General features: G+C 35.8%; 1 protein-coding gene and 1 pseudogene across 3 annotated transcripts; both read right to left on the bottom strand.

Moving 5' to 3' along the window:
* Window positions 1-4,355: 4,355 nt before the first annotated feature.
* On the bottom strand, window positions 4,356-11,815 carry LOC113702869 (tryptophan--tRNA ligase, chloroplastic/mitochondrial). Of its 3 annotated transcripts, none has more exons than XM_027224026.2 (15): window positions 11,660-11,815; window positions 11,401-11,535; window positions 10,558-10,645; window positions 9,861-9,902; window positions 9,033-9,122; window positions 8,816-8,938; window positions 8,177-8,248; window positions 7,700-7,812; window positions 7,569-7,590; window positions 7,401-7,466; window positions 6,596-6,652; window positions 6,357-6,403; window positions 6,120-6,201; window positions 5,463-5,552; window positions 4,356-4,896 (listed from the first exon to the last, which is right to left on the bottom strand). In XM_027224026.2, exons 1-15 carry the CDS (start codon window positions 11,734-11,736, stop codon window positions 4,765-4,767), a joined length of 1,236 nt encoding a protein of 411 aa, XP_027079827.1. In that variant the 5' UTR covers window positions 11,737-11,815; the 3' UTR covers window positions 4,356-4,764. The 3 variants fall into 3 exon arrangements, with proteins under 3 accessions (XP_027079827.1, XP_071917833.1, XP_027079828.1); XM_072061732.1 differs by having other exon boundaries at window positions 9,033-9,095; XM_027224027.2 differs by lacking the exon at window positions 9,861-9,902.
* Window positions 5,860-6,044, bottom strand: LOC113705143 (U2 spliceosomal RNA; annotated as a pseudogene).
* Window positions 11,816-12,656: the final 841 nt, after the last annotated feature.

Below are 12,656 nucleotides of genomic sequence, written 5' to 3'. Positions count from 1 at the left end.
ATGATTTTTGTTTTATCTCATAGGAAATAATACAATAACATGTTTCATAGCTATCTTTTACATGTGCCACTTCCATAATAGCTTATATAATGACATTTTTCCATCTGTCTTTTACATATGCCACTTCTATATATAATAGGCTACTCAAATCTTCAATTATCCACCATCCTCCGTGGCTCGTCATGAGAAATTTTTCAATTCAATATATATATATATATATATATATATATATATATATATATATATATATTAGGTTCATGAATAAAGAATCGTGTCCCACATTAGTTTGAAAGATAGAGAAAGAGCAGTTAATGGCTTAAGCTTTTGGGTCAAAGTTGGATTCCTGACTTATATATTGGACTCTTTAGTGGGCTCTCTCGAGGTATTTCTCCCATATCAAATAGGTATCATAACTTTAGGTTGCGAGACTGGACCACTCATGGACAAGTGGATTCTTCTCGGAGTTGGACTGGTGAAAATTCTCTTCTTGGTGGTGGATTAAAGTACTAAGGAATTTGGTTAGTGTTGGACCAAGTGCGGCATGAATTTGGCAAGGGGTCTAGTTGGTGTTAGACCAAGGAGTCAAGGGTTGGCAGGGGTCTAAAATACAGTTTGGATGTTAAAGAAGAGTGGGTTCATTTTTGGGAGAAGAGGTGATCTTAGGTAATAAGGTGAAATTGTGTTGAATATTAAAGTGGATTCGAAAAAGAGATTATAAATTTGGATTTAATATGAGGGGTTACTCGTAAAGAAAGAGATTTGTTAGATTCATGAATAAAGTATTATATCTCATATTGATCCGAGAGATAGAAAAAAAACACATCAATATATGTATATGCAAAGAACGCATATTAAATAATCAAATAAGCGTTCGTGTAGATTAAGGTGTAAAGAACTGGTATTCATGCAAATAACTCTTCTCCACCCTGTTTCCCGTTAATCAAGTAATGGCATATTTCAGAATATTCCTCATTGTATAATTCCATTTTGTGTTTTTAGATGACTAAAGACTGTTATAATATTCCTCATACGAAGAAGCTAAATTCACACCTTCTACAAGCTTCAAAATTAATTTTACAAGTTGTAATTAAAGATTTGAATTTAGCCCTCTCTCTTTCTCCTATCTATCACACCCATCTCGTGTATTTAAATAAATGAGAGATCTTTATCATATTTCTCATATGAGTGAATTTTCAGTCTGCGTTCTATTTTCTCCGAAAGAGTAAGAAAAGACCACTTCTACTCTGTTCTCTCTCTCTCTCTCTCTCTTCTTTTTTTTTTTTTTCTTTGAGGTTTTCTGCAACAGCAACTTCAAAAAGTTTGAATAAAGTTGAGATTTGATAGACTAATAACAAAGGTTTTTTTTTTTTTTTTGGGTAAGTGAGAGGATTTAAATCCAAAACTTCCTACTCACAATCCTTCTCTCCTTGCCCCAGGCACCGACCCAAGAATAATAACAAAGTTGAATCTCAAACAAACAGTCATTTTTCTTTTTTTGGTATTATTGGATTTTCCAGAACAATAATAACTTTAGAAAATTTGAATAAAGTTGGGGCTTGACAGAATAATAACAGAGTTGAATCTCAAACAAACTGATCCAGTTGCTTGATTCCTGTTAGTCCCTCTGAATTGGCATCATTGAAGCAAAAGACAATTGATGAAGCCACTTTCCAGGTCACAAAAAGAAGAGATACTCATGAAAAGGTTACATGGCCATCAGAAAAAGCGCTAAAAGAAGGGGAGTAGATTCTAAGCAACTGTCAAATTTGAGATCTTCGCAATGAACGGCTGTGGAAACTAAAAATGTGCTAAATCTTGCAAGAGGTTTTTATGTGAGAAAAAACAGTAAGCTCGCAGACCAACTGCAAAAGCTAATTTGAGAAGACGTATTCTCCCAATAAAGGGGTTTGGCCGCTTGAGGAGCATTTCAGATCATATTTCTAAAGGTCCTAGGCATACCCCATCAATATGCGTAGCTGTTTTTGCAAGATTGATCTCAATCACTTCGACCTGCCTGTAGGCATGTAAGATTCAAAGATATATATATCCCTTTTTTACTTTATCAAAATTTTCCTTTAATTTGCATATACAATCCTCGTGCCTTTCCAACTAGTTAACTATTACCAGGTGGGGACTGCATCTATTAATCTGCTGCTGTGTGTCGAGCCCTGCCTGCATCAATGTTCATTTTCCATCAATTTTAACCCGACCAAAATTTATGGCAACTTGAAGGAGTAGTAATGTACATAAATCAAAGCCCATTAGCATCTAGTTATAGCTGCATATGCATGTCTAACTCAACCTACATAAAGAACCAACGTTTATGTAAGGTTCTCACTTCAAAAAGAGTAGTAGTGTTTGTGATCCATGTTTGGCACAGAAAGGGAAATGGTCGACCATCCCGGAAATAGTAGTGCAATTTAATCAACCACGAAAAATGGCCATCTCCTACTTACAATGCTACTACTGAAAACAGGAAACCTTCACTGGCTATGCAAAACCTGAAATTCATTCAGCATGTAAAGTACTACTAGTAATTTGACAATAAGATGCAGAATAAACCACGGCTGACTTTACAAATCAAATTGAGCAATCAACTACTCAGACGAGTGCTATACAACGCACGTCCATATAAACTATTGTTTCAGGGTACCTAAATCGTCTGATTACAATACGGTCAGTTTATGGTTGCTTCAGATTTTCAACAGCTACAGAGAATTTAAACTGAAATGCATGCATGTATGTGTATAAATATGTAAATAGATGTACATACAATACATGCACGCATGTACAACTAACCTAACAAAAAGCATATATATATATATATATATAGTATATTTTACAGGCAACATGATAGAGCACAAACTTGATACATACACATTCCGGTATAGAGAAAACTTAGATACCCATCCAAATTTGCACATCATGCTTTCATGTATATAAGATTGCACTGTGGGATTAGTAATATAACCATGTAGAATGTATACTGAATACCAGTGATTGCTGTCCGTTTTTGATTATAAAGAGTACTAATGAATGGTTTTATGAGAAACAAGACAATTTTATAGCAGACTCAGAAATCCATTAAACAGCCAAAGGTTGATACTAGAAGTTGAAAACTAATGGAAACCGACCTATAAATCACTAATTTATTAAAAAAAAAAAAAAAACTCAGATGAATAGATCGAGAACCCCCGGTCCATGACCACCCATGAGGGAATCTGCTTTGTAACCGGAAGCGACAACATGTCTCTTCAGGAAACGTAAAAGCAGTACCATCATATGACCAGCAGGAATAATCACTGCATATGACCCAGTTTTCTGCGCCGAAAATGAACTGCTTTAGGAACTCAAGATCTATCTACTTCGGGTAAACTTAGCGCAATAAGAAAGAGTAACTTAGGAAAGTGGAAAGTTTCAAGGAATGAGTTAATACCAGGCTATGACAAAGAGATAAAAGAGAGAATCTCAGTAATCATTGAAAAAGAGCATATCCTTTACATTAGCAGACAGTAATCCTTTGTCCTGTCCGACACTGTTGAAGATCCATTTTAGCTATCCCAGCATATCATGCAAAGCAAAAGTAACTGAATGAGATTTACACCCTTTATTCCCTTGCCACCCATCAAGAGGTTAGAGGAGAGAGTGGTAGCAAAATTACAGCTTTCACAGCAGGACCATTGACCTCTCTTTCACGCTAAATGGAGCTGTGTGGTCTCCTACTTGCCTTTCTAAAAGATTCAAAAGCTCTAGGTGGGTGGGTTACTAATCGGGCATCAGAACATGATTAAAACTTTTCCTCTTCCTTCTACTGGGACAGATGGATATTCTTCCTCCCCAGTCACCGTCTCCCATGTTGATAAGGAACCCAGGGAGGATGTGGCAATTCTCCAAACAAATTTCAACTTGGCTCACATTTATAAGTGAGCTCCGAACAAAAATTCCTCACGTCCACATCCAAAAGTTCCATGCCACACGATAAGAGCACGACATGGATTCTTCTCTCTTGCTCCAATCCTGCCTTTTTCACTTTTATTTGATTTTCTCTTACCTTTCTAGTCTAGTTTTTCAGGTCAAAGATTAAAACAATTTACCATGGACCCAAAACCTGAAAACGAAAAAAGTGATGGAGGAGGAGCTTTCGGCACATCCGAAACCCTTTAAAAAGAAAAAGTTTAAGGAACCAGCAGATGGAAGTATACCAGAACTTGCAATTACAAGGCACGTTGAACTAAAATTCAGCAAGAAACAATCGAACTTCCAATTGTAATGCCATTAATTTTCTTTTAAGAAGTGCATCAGGGATGCTAAAGCTTGATTATGCCAGATAATTCAAGTGGAACGGAGCAAAAGTGTTTTAAATCCTTAAACTGACCATCAATTGGCATAACATACTGCATCTGGAATTGCAGCTACAATTTACATTGATTTATAGGATGATCAAGAGGTGTACGTTTCGTATATACCAATAAAGGCAAACTCCTATCAGAAATCACGGTATAGATTTCAAAGAATAGGGAATTAAGGGAATTAATTCAACTGCTCAAAATCCATCTGCTCACGCCCTTAAAAGGGAGGGGTGAGGATAGCGTAAAAGCTTTAATGCTTGCCTTTTTGGATAAATTATTTCTCCCCTCAACAGTAACGAGCTCATGATGATGCATGTTGGAGAATATGGAATTTGAACTTTTGATGAGTGAGCTTTTAGGTTGCTATCGAGCTGACCCTTTCAGCAAGTTCCAGAAGCAGCATGGGTTATATTTATCACCGCAAGAATCCCATAGCTTGGTACACATTTTTGAGGGTATTATCTGCAACGTCTGCAGCTTTTCTAGCACCTTCAGCCAACACTGAATCTAGGTAACTTGCATCAGACATGATTTCCCCATAACAAACCTGAAAAGTTATAAACTATAATTAGTGATGCACATGCCTTATGTGTGATATCCACTATAAAGTACCAGTCAGTGCAGGCAGAAGAAAATGTAAGGCCAACTATGAAGAATTAATTAGGTTGAAATGACATGGGATATAATCAGTCATCTGAGAATACATGATTGTCAATGGCTTGGGTTTAACAAACGTGAATTGAAGCACAAGGGAAAAAAAATTTGAACTCGGAAAAGGACAAATAGAAGAAAGAATTTTTGTCCGGCTTACAAGAAAGAGCAGTACAAATTTTAGCTTGAAAAAAATTGGGCATATGGATGGTAGAAACATAGTACACATATACAGGTTACACGGAAAAATAATTGTCATGATATCGGGGAAGCAGGCGTGCCTCTCTACATAATTTCACAGCCATGAAATAGTGTTGCGGCTACTCTTCGATTTTAACTCTGCAATTTTTACTCCCTATGCTAGGAAAAGTATTCACATCCCGAGCAGAGAATCAGTATGACTAATTGACTATATCTGATTGTCTGGCTTGGTAATGAAAATTCTAATGTAAGAACAGAAACCTGGATGGGATGTAAGTGAGCAATCAAAGCATCTGTAAGGACAGGTTTGAACGTCCCCCAGTTCATATCTCGACATTCTTCAGCCACTTCCTGAGGAAAGATAAAGATCAATGGTGTAGAAGAACCTATAAATGAAAGCGTATAATTGTTTTTAAAAGATTGTATTAAAGTTGTATGCATGATAAGGAAACATGAACACATCTTTCAAAAAACAATAAAAAATCTGAAAAGATGTCACTTGTTTTTCTAGAATCACAATCACTGCATCTCATTTTCATAAACGTTTAAAAATATGTCAAAATAAGATGCACTAACCTTTCGCATTATAGGTGTTTTTTGTGTACTTTTATTTCTTTTTTTTATAATTATGTTTTTAAATTTTTTATCTCGTTTTTAGGTGGGTTGTGCCACGCAAAGGACGTAGTGCAAGGCCTAGGCAACGTTCAAGAGTCCTTGGTAGCAAGCTACCATAATGAGCTTTCCCCCTTGAAAAATCGAGTTAATATCATGTGGGCCATTGGCCCATGTATCAGACATTAAACTGATAATTACAGATACTACATAATCATTCCATGAATAAACAAGTTTCACATTGGGTCCACTTTAATATAGGACCTACAACAGCAAAAATACACATTATGCTTTAAGGTATTGAACCTGCTTTGTCTTCCCCGTGACGAGCTGATAAATTGAGAGAAGATTGTTACATTCAGGTCTTTCGGAGTTATCAAATTCCAGGCTGCATAATTCACCGCAGAGAAACAAGCACAAGAAAAAGAAAAATCAATCTAAACAAGCTTGTTGAATCAAAAAGCAAAGAATGAATGCAAAAGTATTTTCATAAATCAAATAATTGTTCCAACTACTAAGGTCAGTAAGGCACTGAATACATACCCAGGAAATGAGTCAGTCTTGCAACGCTTAATTTTATTATTGACAACCTACGAAAAGCAAAAGAGTTCAAATCAGCCCATAAGGTAATGTATAACAACAAAAATCAGGCATAAGATTATCTCATCCACATAAAAACAAATGGAACTCAAAAATTCAAATTCAGCACTTCATTGACATTGACTTTCCAGAAAACTTGGTATACTAGCAGCACATCAAGGCAGTAAACCAATTTAACTCACATCTTTAGGGTCAAGCAAATTGATTCGAGACTGATCAGAAGGCGCCGATTTGGACATCTATAAACAAAAATAAATCAGTCACATAAAAAGTATTAAAAACAGCAATTACAAAAAATATTTGAAAAAAATAGAGCACCAATAAAGACTAGAGTCCTGCAATATTTAATTGTACCATTGTATGTTGCTGCCATTTATGTGGTATCAAATTCTCAAGTTGAGGAACAAAACAAAAGGGCAATGTGCAGAGTTAAACACATCATCTTGGCTACTAATATTGCGGGGGGAGAGAGAGAGAGAGAGAGAAAGTTGTGTTAGAGAGAGGGAGATTTAAGGATCCATTTACTTTGTCTAAGGCCATCATAGTTATGTCCTCAGTTCAATCAGATCAATCTCTCATAGTGCTCCTAAGTTCTGGTTGCAATGGTGTTAGCCACGACTCACACAGGGTAGGTGAGTGCTTGTTCACATAGCAAGGATTCCAGGTGCCTCAACAGGGGATGATGAGGCGCAACAAACACACACAGTGCAGTTGCCCATGCCATCCTACCCATTTTCTTTAACCAGAGAGTGACAAAGGGCAGAAAAGCATTCAAATAAGAAATATCCCCTTTTAAATAGTCTGGGCCATTGGATCGGACTCCCTTTTAACCAAGTGATGTGGCACAATCTGGGCCATTGGGTCTTTGAAGACCAGGTCTACCCAAGTTTTGGCCTTATTTAAGTAGTCTTTTATGGTGTTGTATTTACAGAGTGAGACCTAAGACAGAAAAATAACATAACGTAGTATAACTGTAAAACTCCAAACCTTTGAAAGACCATCAGTTAGGGACATGACTCGAGCTCCAGTAGGTGGAATAAGGGGTTCCGGAACCTACAATGATTATGCAAAATCACATGAGTCATTCCCAGAAATAAACGCATATTAACTGAATATACGTAAAACCCTCAAACAGGTAAGGAAGAAAACAGCCACCTTAAAAATTGCACCACCTCGCCTGTAACAAAAATTTGAAACCATGAGTAACTGCATCAAATGAAAGGCAAAGGAAATTCTCAATGAGATATTCAGCAGGTGCTCGACCCTAAGCAAAACTTGTCCCTTACCCTCCCAATTTCTTCCACTTCCTTCCTCCATAAAGATAGTTAACACGCTGAGCAAGTTCTCGAGTTAACTCCAGATGTTGTTTCTGATCATCCCCAACCGGGACATAATCAGACTGCAGGGGAATGCTGCAATGTATGAGAATCATGGATCCTCAGGATATTACCATCAAGATGTATAGGCAGCAAAAATTATTGAAGTAATAGCCTTCACCTCACAGAAAATAAATTCTACTGATGCTATATTAAAAAAAAAAATCTAACAACAAAAGAACTAATTTGGAAGCCTGAGTCGTTTCCCTGAACTTTAAAATGTAACCTTCAGCTTTGGAATGAACATACACGGCTTTAAAGATGAATTCTCCCTATACCCTAACACAAGAATGCAGCTTCAACTTTGGAATGAACATGCATATGCACATCTTTAAAGATGAATTCTCCCTACACCCTAACACAAAAATGCAGCACAGGACAACCCACCTGGTATAGCAAAATATCAGATGCCATTAGGACAGGATATGTCAGCAGAGCAACCCCAACATTTTCATCTCCCTACATACAGAAAAGATAAATCAAAACAAAATAGCAACACCATGAAAGAAAATAAAGTGAAACCCCAGTGCCTGGCAACTCCTAGTATCAAACAGCTTCCAACTATAAGGAATTTGATCATTATTCTTGACAACTAAACCCAATAATTTGGACTAGGTCCACTCAGCTGAAGAGAGATTGACCAAGATCTACAGAACCCTGAGAAAGATTGAACAAAAAATTCATTGTAGTCAGCCTATATGACCCTAGGGGATGAGAAATCTTGAACCCTACCCAGTAAATTTGCCTATTTAAACATACAAGAAATCTGTCCCCAAAAATATGCCTAATTAACATGCAAGGCTGCTGCAGACCTATAACTAGAGAGTTGTCCAATGATCATCACTTTCTAGAATAAAGATATCCATCGTTTTCTTTCAATTTTTTGGTAGGGTATAATTGTATCTAAGTTTAAACGATAGCCTATTTACCTAACTGCATATATAAAATATAGGTAAAAGATCTATCAAGAAGCTTCGAAGGCAAAAGCAACACCCATAGAAAAGGCTACATACAGCAAAAACGCACCGCTTTCAATGATTTCTCCTTGAATTGGATCATTCTATTCAGCCAACCAATTGGGGTTGTAGAACTGAGCAGCCACATCAATTCGACATGAGCACGGACATGAGACTGCACAAACACTGAAGCCTGAACATGAAAACAGAATCTACATTTAGGTTTAGCCTACAGAGATGAATAATTGGCAATATAAAAATAAATAAATACATAAAGAGAGCCAGACCTTGGAGGGATCCACTCCACATGCCAAGTAAATTGCTGCTGTTTCTTTTGTTGCTTTGGATAGCTGTTGTGTATCATAAGGCAAGGTGATCTATGAATAACATGCCCAAACTGACATTAGATAATTCGTTTCCATATCACAACCATAGTAAACCATAAACTGATGTCCTATACACACACACACACACACATATGTATGTGTGTGTGTGTTCGTATGTATATGTATATGTACATGCATATATATCCCCCACAGTTGAAAGAAGTTAAATAAGAAAATAGCTACCAGGTGAAAGTTCAGCTGGTCAGCAACAAATCACGTGTCAAAAGAATGAAGATGAAGCACATATTAAAGACAGAAAATTTCCAGACTTAGTATATGATTACCTTACTTTTCAGTGGCTGAATTTGTTCCAAGATTCTATTGTGCAAGTTCAAGGTGACAGGATAAAAACTTGAAAACCTTGTGATATAAGGCCTAGTTTCACAATAAAAACTATCTTTGATCTAGCTCTAAGGACAAAAAAAAATGCACAGCTATTTATTCCAATTAAATTTCATTAAATTATCTCTATGATTAATTTTTCATGCTTATCAATACAACCAGATATTCAGAAACAGTGCTTCCTTGTACCAGATGGGTTGTTCAAGGATAAATGAGTTCAGAAAACATGTAAACACAAAGAGTTATGGTCTTCAGAAAAATTACGGGAGATAACAAGTGATTAACAAATGCCAAACAACAGTAGAAGCAAGAAAAACAATGAAAGTGTGATTAATCAGCAGTTCAAAGCTACATAACAACAATCACAGTCCACAGATATGGACATACCGCATGCAGGTCCACAATGAAGAAAAGGGTGTCATATGCATTCTGCAAAAGGGAAACCAGAAGATGAACACAAAATCACGTTGAATCACGTGAATGATAATCCAGAATGTAACAACGTTTCCAGAACTTATAATGGCTCAAACAGGAGTTCTTCAGGAAGCATAAGATGCTAGACAAAACTCATAATAAGAACCCTCAGACCAGCAATTTATCAGGATGAACAAGAAAAGATGGGACCCTAAGTAGCACATTCATTTACCATGTCAAGCTATACCGGTTTGAAGAATACAATTAGTAAATGGTAAACAGAACACTGTAACTAGTTAATAAAACAGCATTTAGCATTATTTCAACTGTTTCACATCCAACCTGGAATGCAAAACCAACTTAACTGGTCATTAAAAATTGAACAGCAATCCAGAATGCTCAGAACTTAATCAAGTGAAAGTTATTGAGCAAGTTTCTTTTAAATAAAACTGTGGATTATTAGAAATCTCAAAGCATAAGACATTTGCAGGCACATAGAAGAAACATTTTCTGCAATTGCCAAGAAACATGGCCACACTGTCCTACCAATAATACGAGGCCAATACTAATGGCAAGCCAACTGTGCAAACAAAATGCACCAAAGCTTCTTTACATATAAAACCAAAAAGACAAACTGTTCAAGTTTCCCAAACCTGTATTTGAACCTTACTTGCAAGTCAATCCAATTTTTTATAGCCCCAAGATAATTGCCAAGATGTATGGATCCTGTGGGCTGCACACCAGAGACCACCCTCTTCCTATTAAATAAGAAGAAGGAAAGAAAACTTAAGTTCCACATAATAAGTTTTCTAAAATGAAGTAGAAATTTAGTACCTCCTTCCTTTCCTATATCTCATAATCATTCATCTTGGAAGTCCCAAAATGTTTGACACATGCGTTAGAATGTAACTACTTATTTCTACACTTTCCAGTGTTAGTAGTTTTTTTCACTCAAAGTTACTATATATGCCAAATGCAATACACATGAAATAAAACTCTTTCCACCAAAATTCAGAAACATATTTTGGTCAACAGTTAAAAAGTAGGAACCTTTTGAAGATGTCATAGCCAAAAAAAAAAGGAACCTTTGGAACTCTCCAAATCAATCTTCATTTTCTTACCCATCCTCAATGATTCGTCAACCACATACAAAGTAAACTTCAAACAATAAAAGATAATGCAAGGAGATTTCTAGTTGAAAAACTCATCCACAAAGCTGAAGTCAAAGAAGGAAGGCACTTTTCTTCCTCAGCACGAAATACTAATCAATCACACAGTTAACCTACTATATTTCTCAGTTAAAAAAGAGTGCTCCTTGATTACATCGTTGCCACAGACACATTTCTCATTCTCAATGATTTACAAACAAAAGATAATAATCATAACAGCAGCAGCTAGTATTATGCACCACCTCTAATCAATATACCAAACGAATTTAATAACCTTTGAGCTTTAAAAGATAAATGAACGAGTAAAATACACTAACGACTTGAGAAATACGTATTTTAATTACTTTACGGGAGTGGAAGACGGTTCTGAAGTCGCAGGCTCCGAGACGGCTACGCTACAGAGACATCGCAAATTTTCGCGAATCGGCGGAATTTTTGCGGTTCCGTTCAAGTATTTCCTCGGATTCAATCTACATGTCCTGCTCAGAATTTTTAGAGAGAAATGTTAATCAGTAAAAAAAAAAAGCACACACACAAAGAGCACATACAATAGAAGAATGGGGAAAATGAAATTGGAAAATGGAAAGAAAGTGAGATTAGTACATGGAAGCTCTGAAGTGAGGCGCGGCCGTCGTTGACAAAGAGAGGAATTGCGAGAGAAGTGCGGGTGCCCGCCCCATTGTTACTTTCTTCTTCTTCTTCTTCTTCTTCAGCGGAGTAGCGTTTCTCCCTTTTTGTTTTTGCTTTTTTTTTTTTTAGCAGGATAAGAAGCACGAGGTTTTAGTTTCCACTCACTATATACCCGATGGAACAGGAAGTAAACCTCGCGCTTTTTTTTATTTTTTTTTGTTTATCTCAATATTTGTAATTCAGGAATTTCTTTAAAACAAAAATAATTTAAGATTACTTAAATGCTCCTAATTAGTTAGAAATCTACTTACAATGAGCCCGTTTAGATTGTATTTTTAGAAATTTTTAGAGAAAAATAGTTGAAACACTCTTTTTAGGATGGAATGTACGTAGGATAAAAAAAATATATGAAGAAAGATTCTCATGAAAATTAAAATATTTTTATGCAAAAAATGCAATCCAAATGATCAATAATTAGAAAAAAACAATATTTTTTATTTGTTGTGAAGTAATTCACCATTGCAATTTCACCTAATTTTTTTCATTTAAATATTCGATCATAGATAAGATATCAATATCTTGAATGATAAATAACTAAGAGGCAATTATTTGTTTAGTAGGAGAAAAATCTAAAGAGACACTTAATAGTATGTACCTAATTGGATATATTTTTGTACAAAACTTTGTACCTTGATATATTTTTCACTACAAAACATAATAAATTTCATCAATCCACTTAACTTTCAAACTTGCAATATTTGCTTGTTATTTTTTGTTTTTAAATAAATAAGCTAATTTCCATTCACCTTTGTTAAATTTTGATAGAGGGAAAAAAACTTGGAGCTTTTTCTTGTATTTTCTTCTCTTTTTTTGTGTTTGGGAAATTTTCAGGTAAACATTTTGGAAATTCATTTTTGCTTGCAAAACGGTAGTACCCTTTGCTAAATGAAGAAATTCATTCTCGCAGGTC

Source organism: Coffea arabica, chromosome 8e, assembly GCF_036785885.1.
Source record: "Coffea arabica cultivar ET-39 chromosome 8e, Coffea Arabica ET-39 HiFi, whole genome shotgun sequence".
Lineage (NCBI taxonomy): Eukaryota > Viridiplantae > Streptophyta > Magnoliopsida > Gentianales > Rubiaceae > Coffea > Coffea arabica.
The sequence above is the reverse complement of the archived record's forward strand: the minus strand, read 5'-3'. Positions and strand labels throughout refer to the sequence as shown.

What these genes read in the sequence shown, in the direction of transcription:
- LOC113702869 (XM_027224026.2), bottom strand. Translation starts at nt 11,736, where the DNA reads ATGGGGCGGGCACCCGCACTTCTCTCGCAATTCCTCTCTTTGTCAACG. An exon ending in TAACTGATGGTCTTTCAAAG is followed by an intron (nt 6,653 to 7,400) that starts GTTTGGAGTTTT and finishes TTTTGTTTATAG; the next exon opens with ATGTCCAAATCGGCGCCTTC. An exon ending in AAGACTGACTCATTTCCTGG is followed by an intron (nt 6,202 to 6,356) that starts GTATGTATTCAG and finishes TGAATTATGCAG; the next exon opens with CCTGGAATTTGATAACTCCG.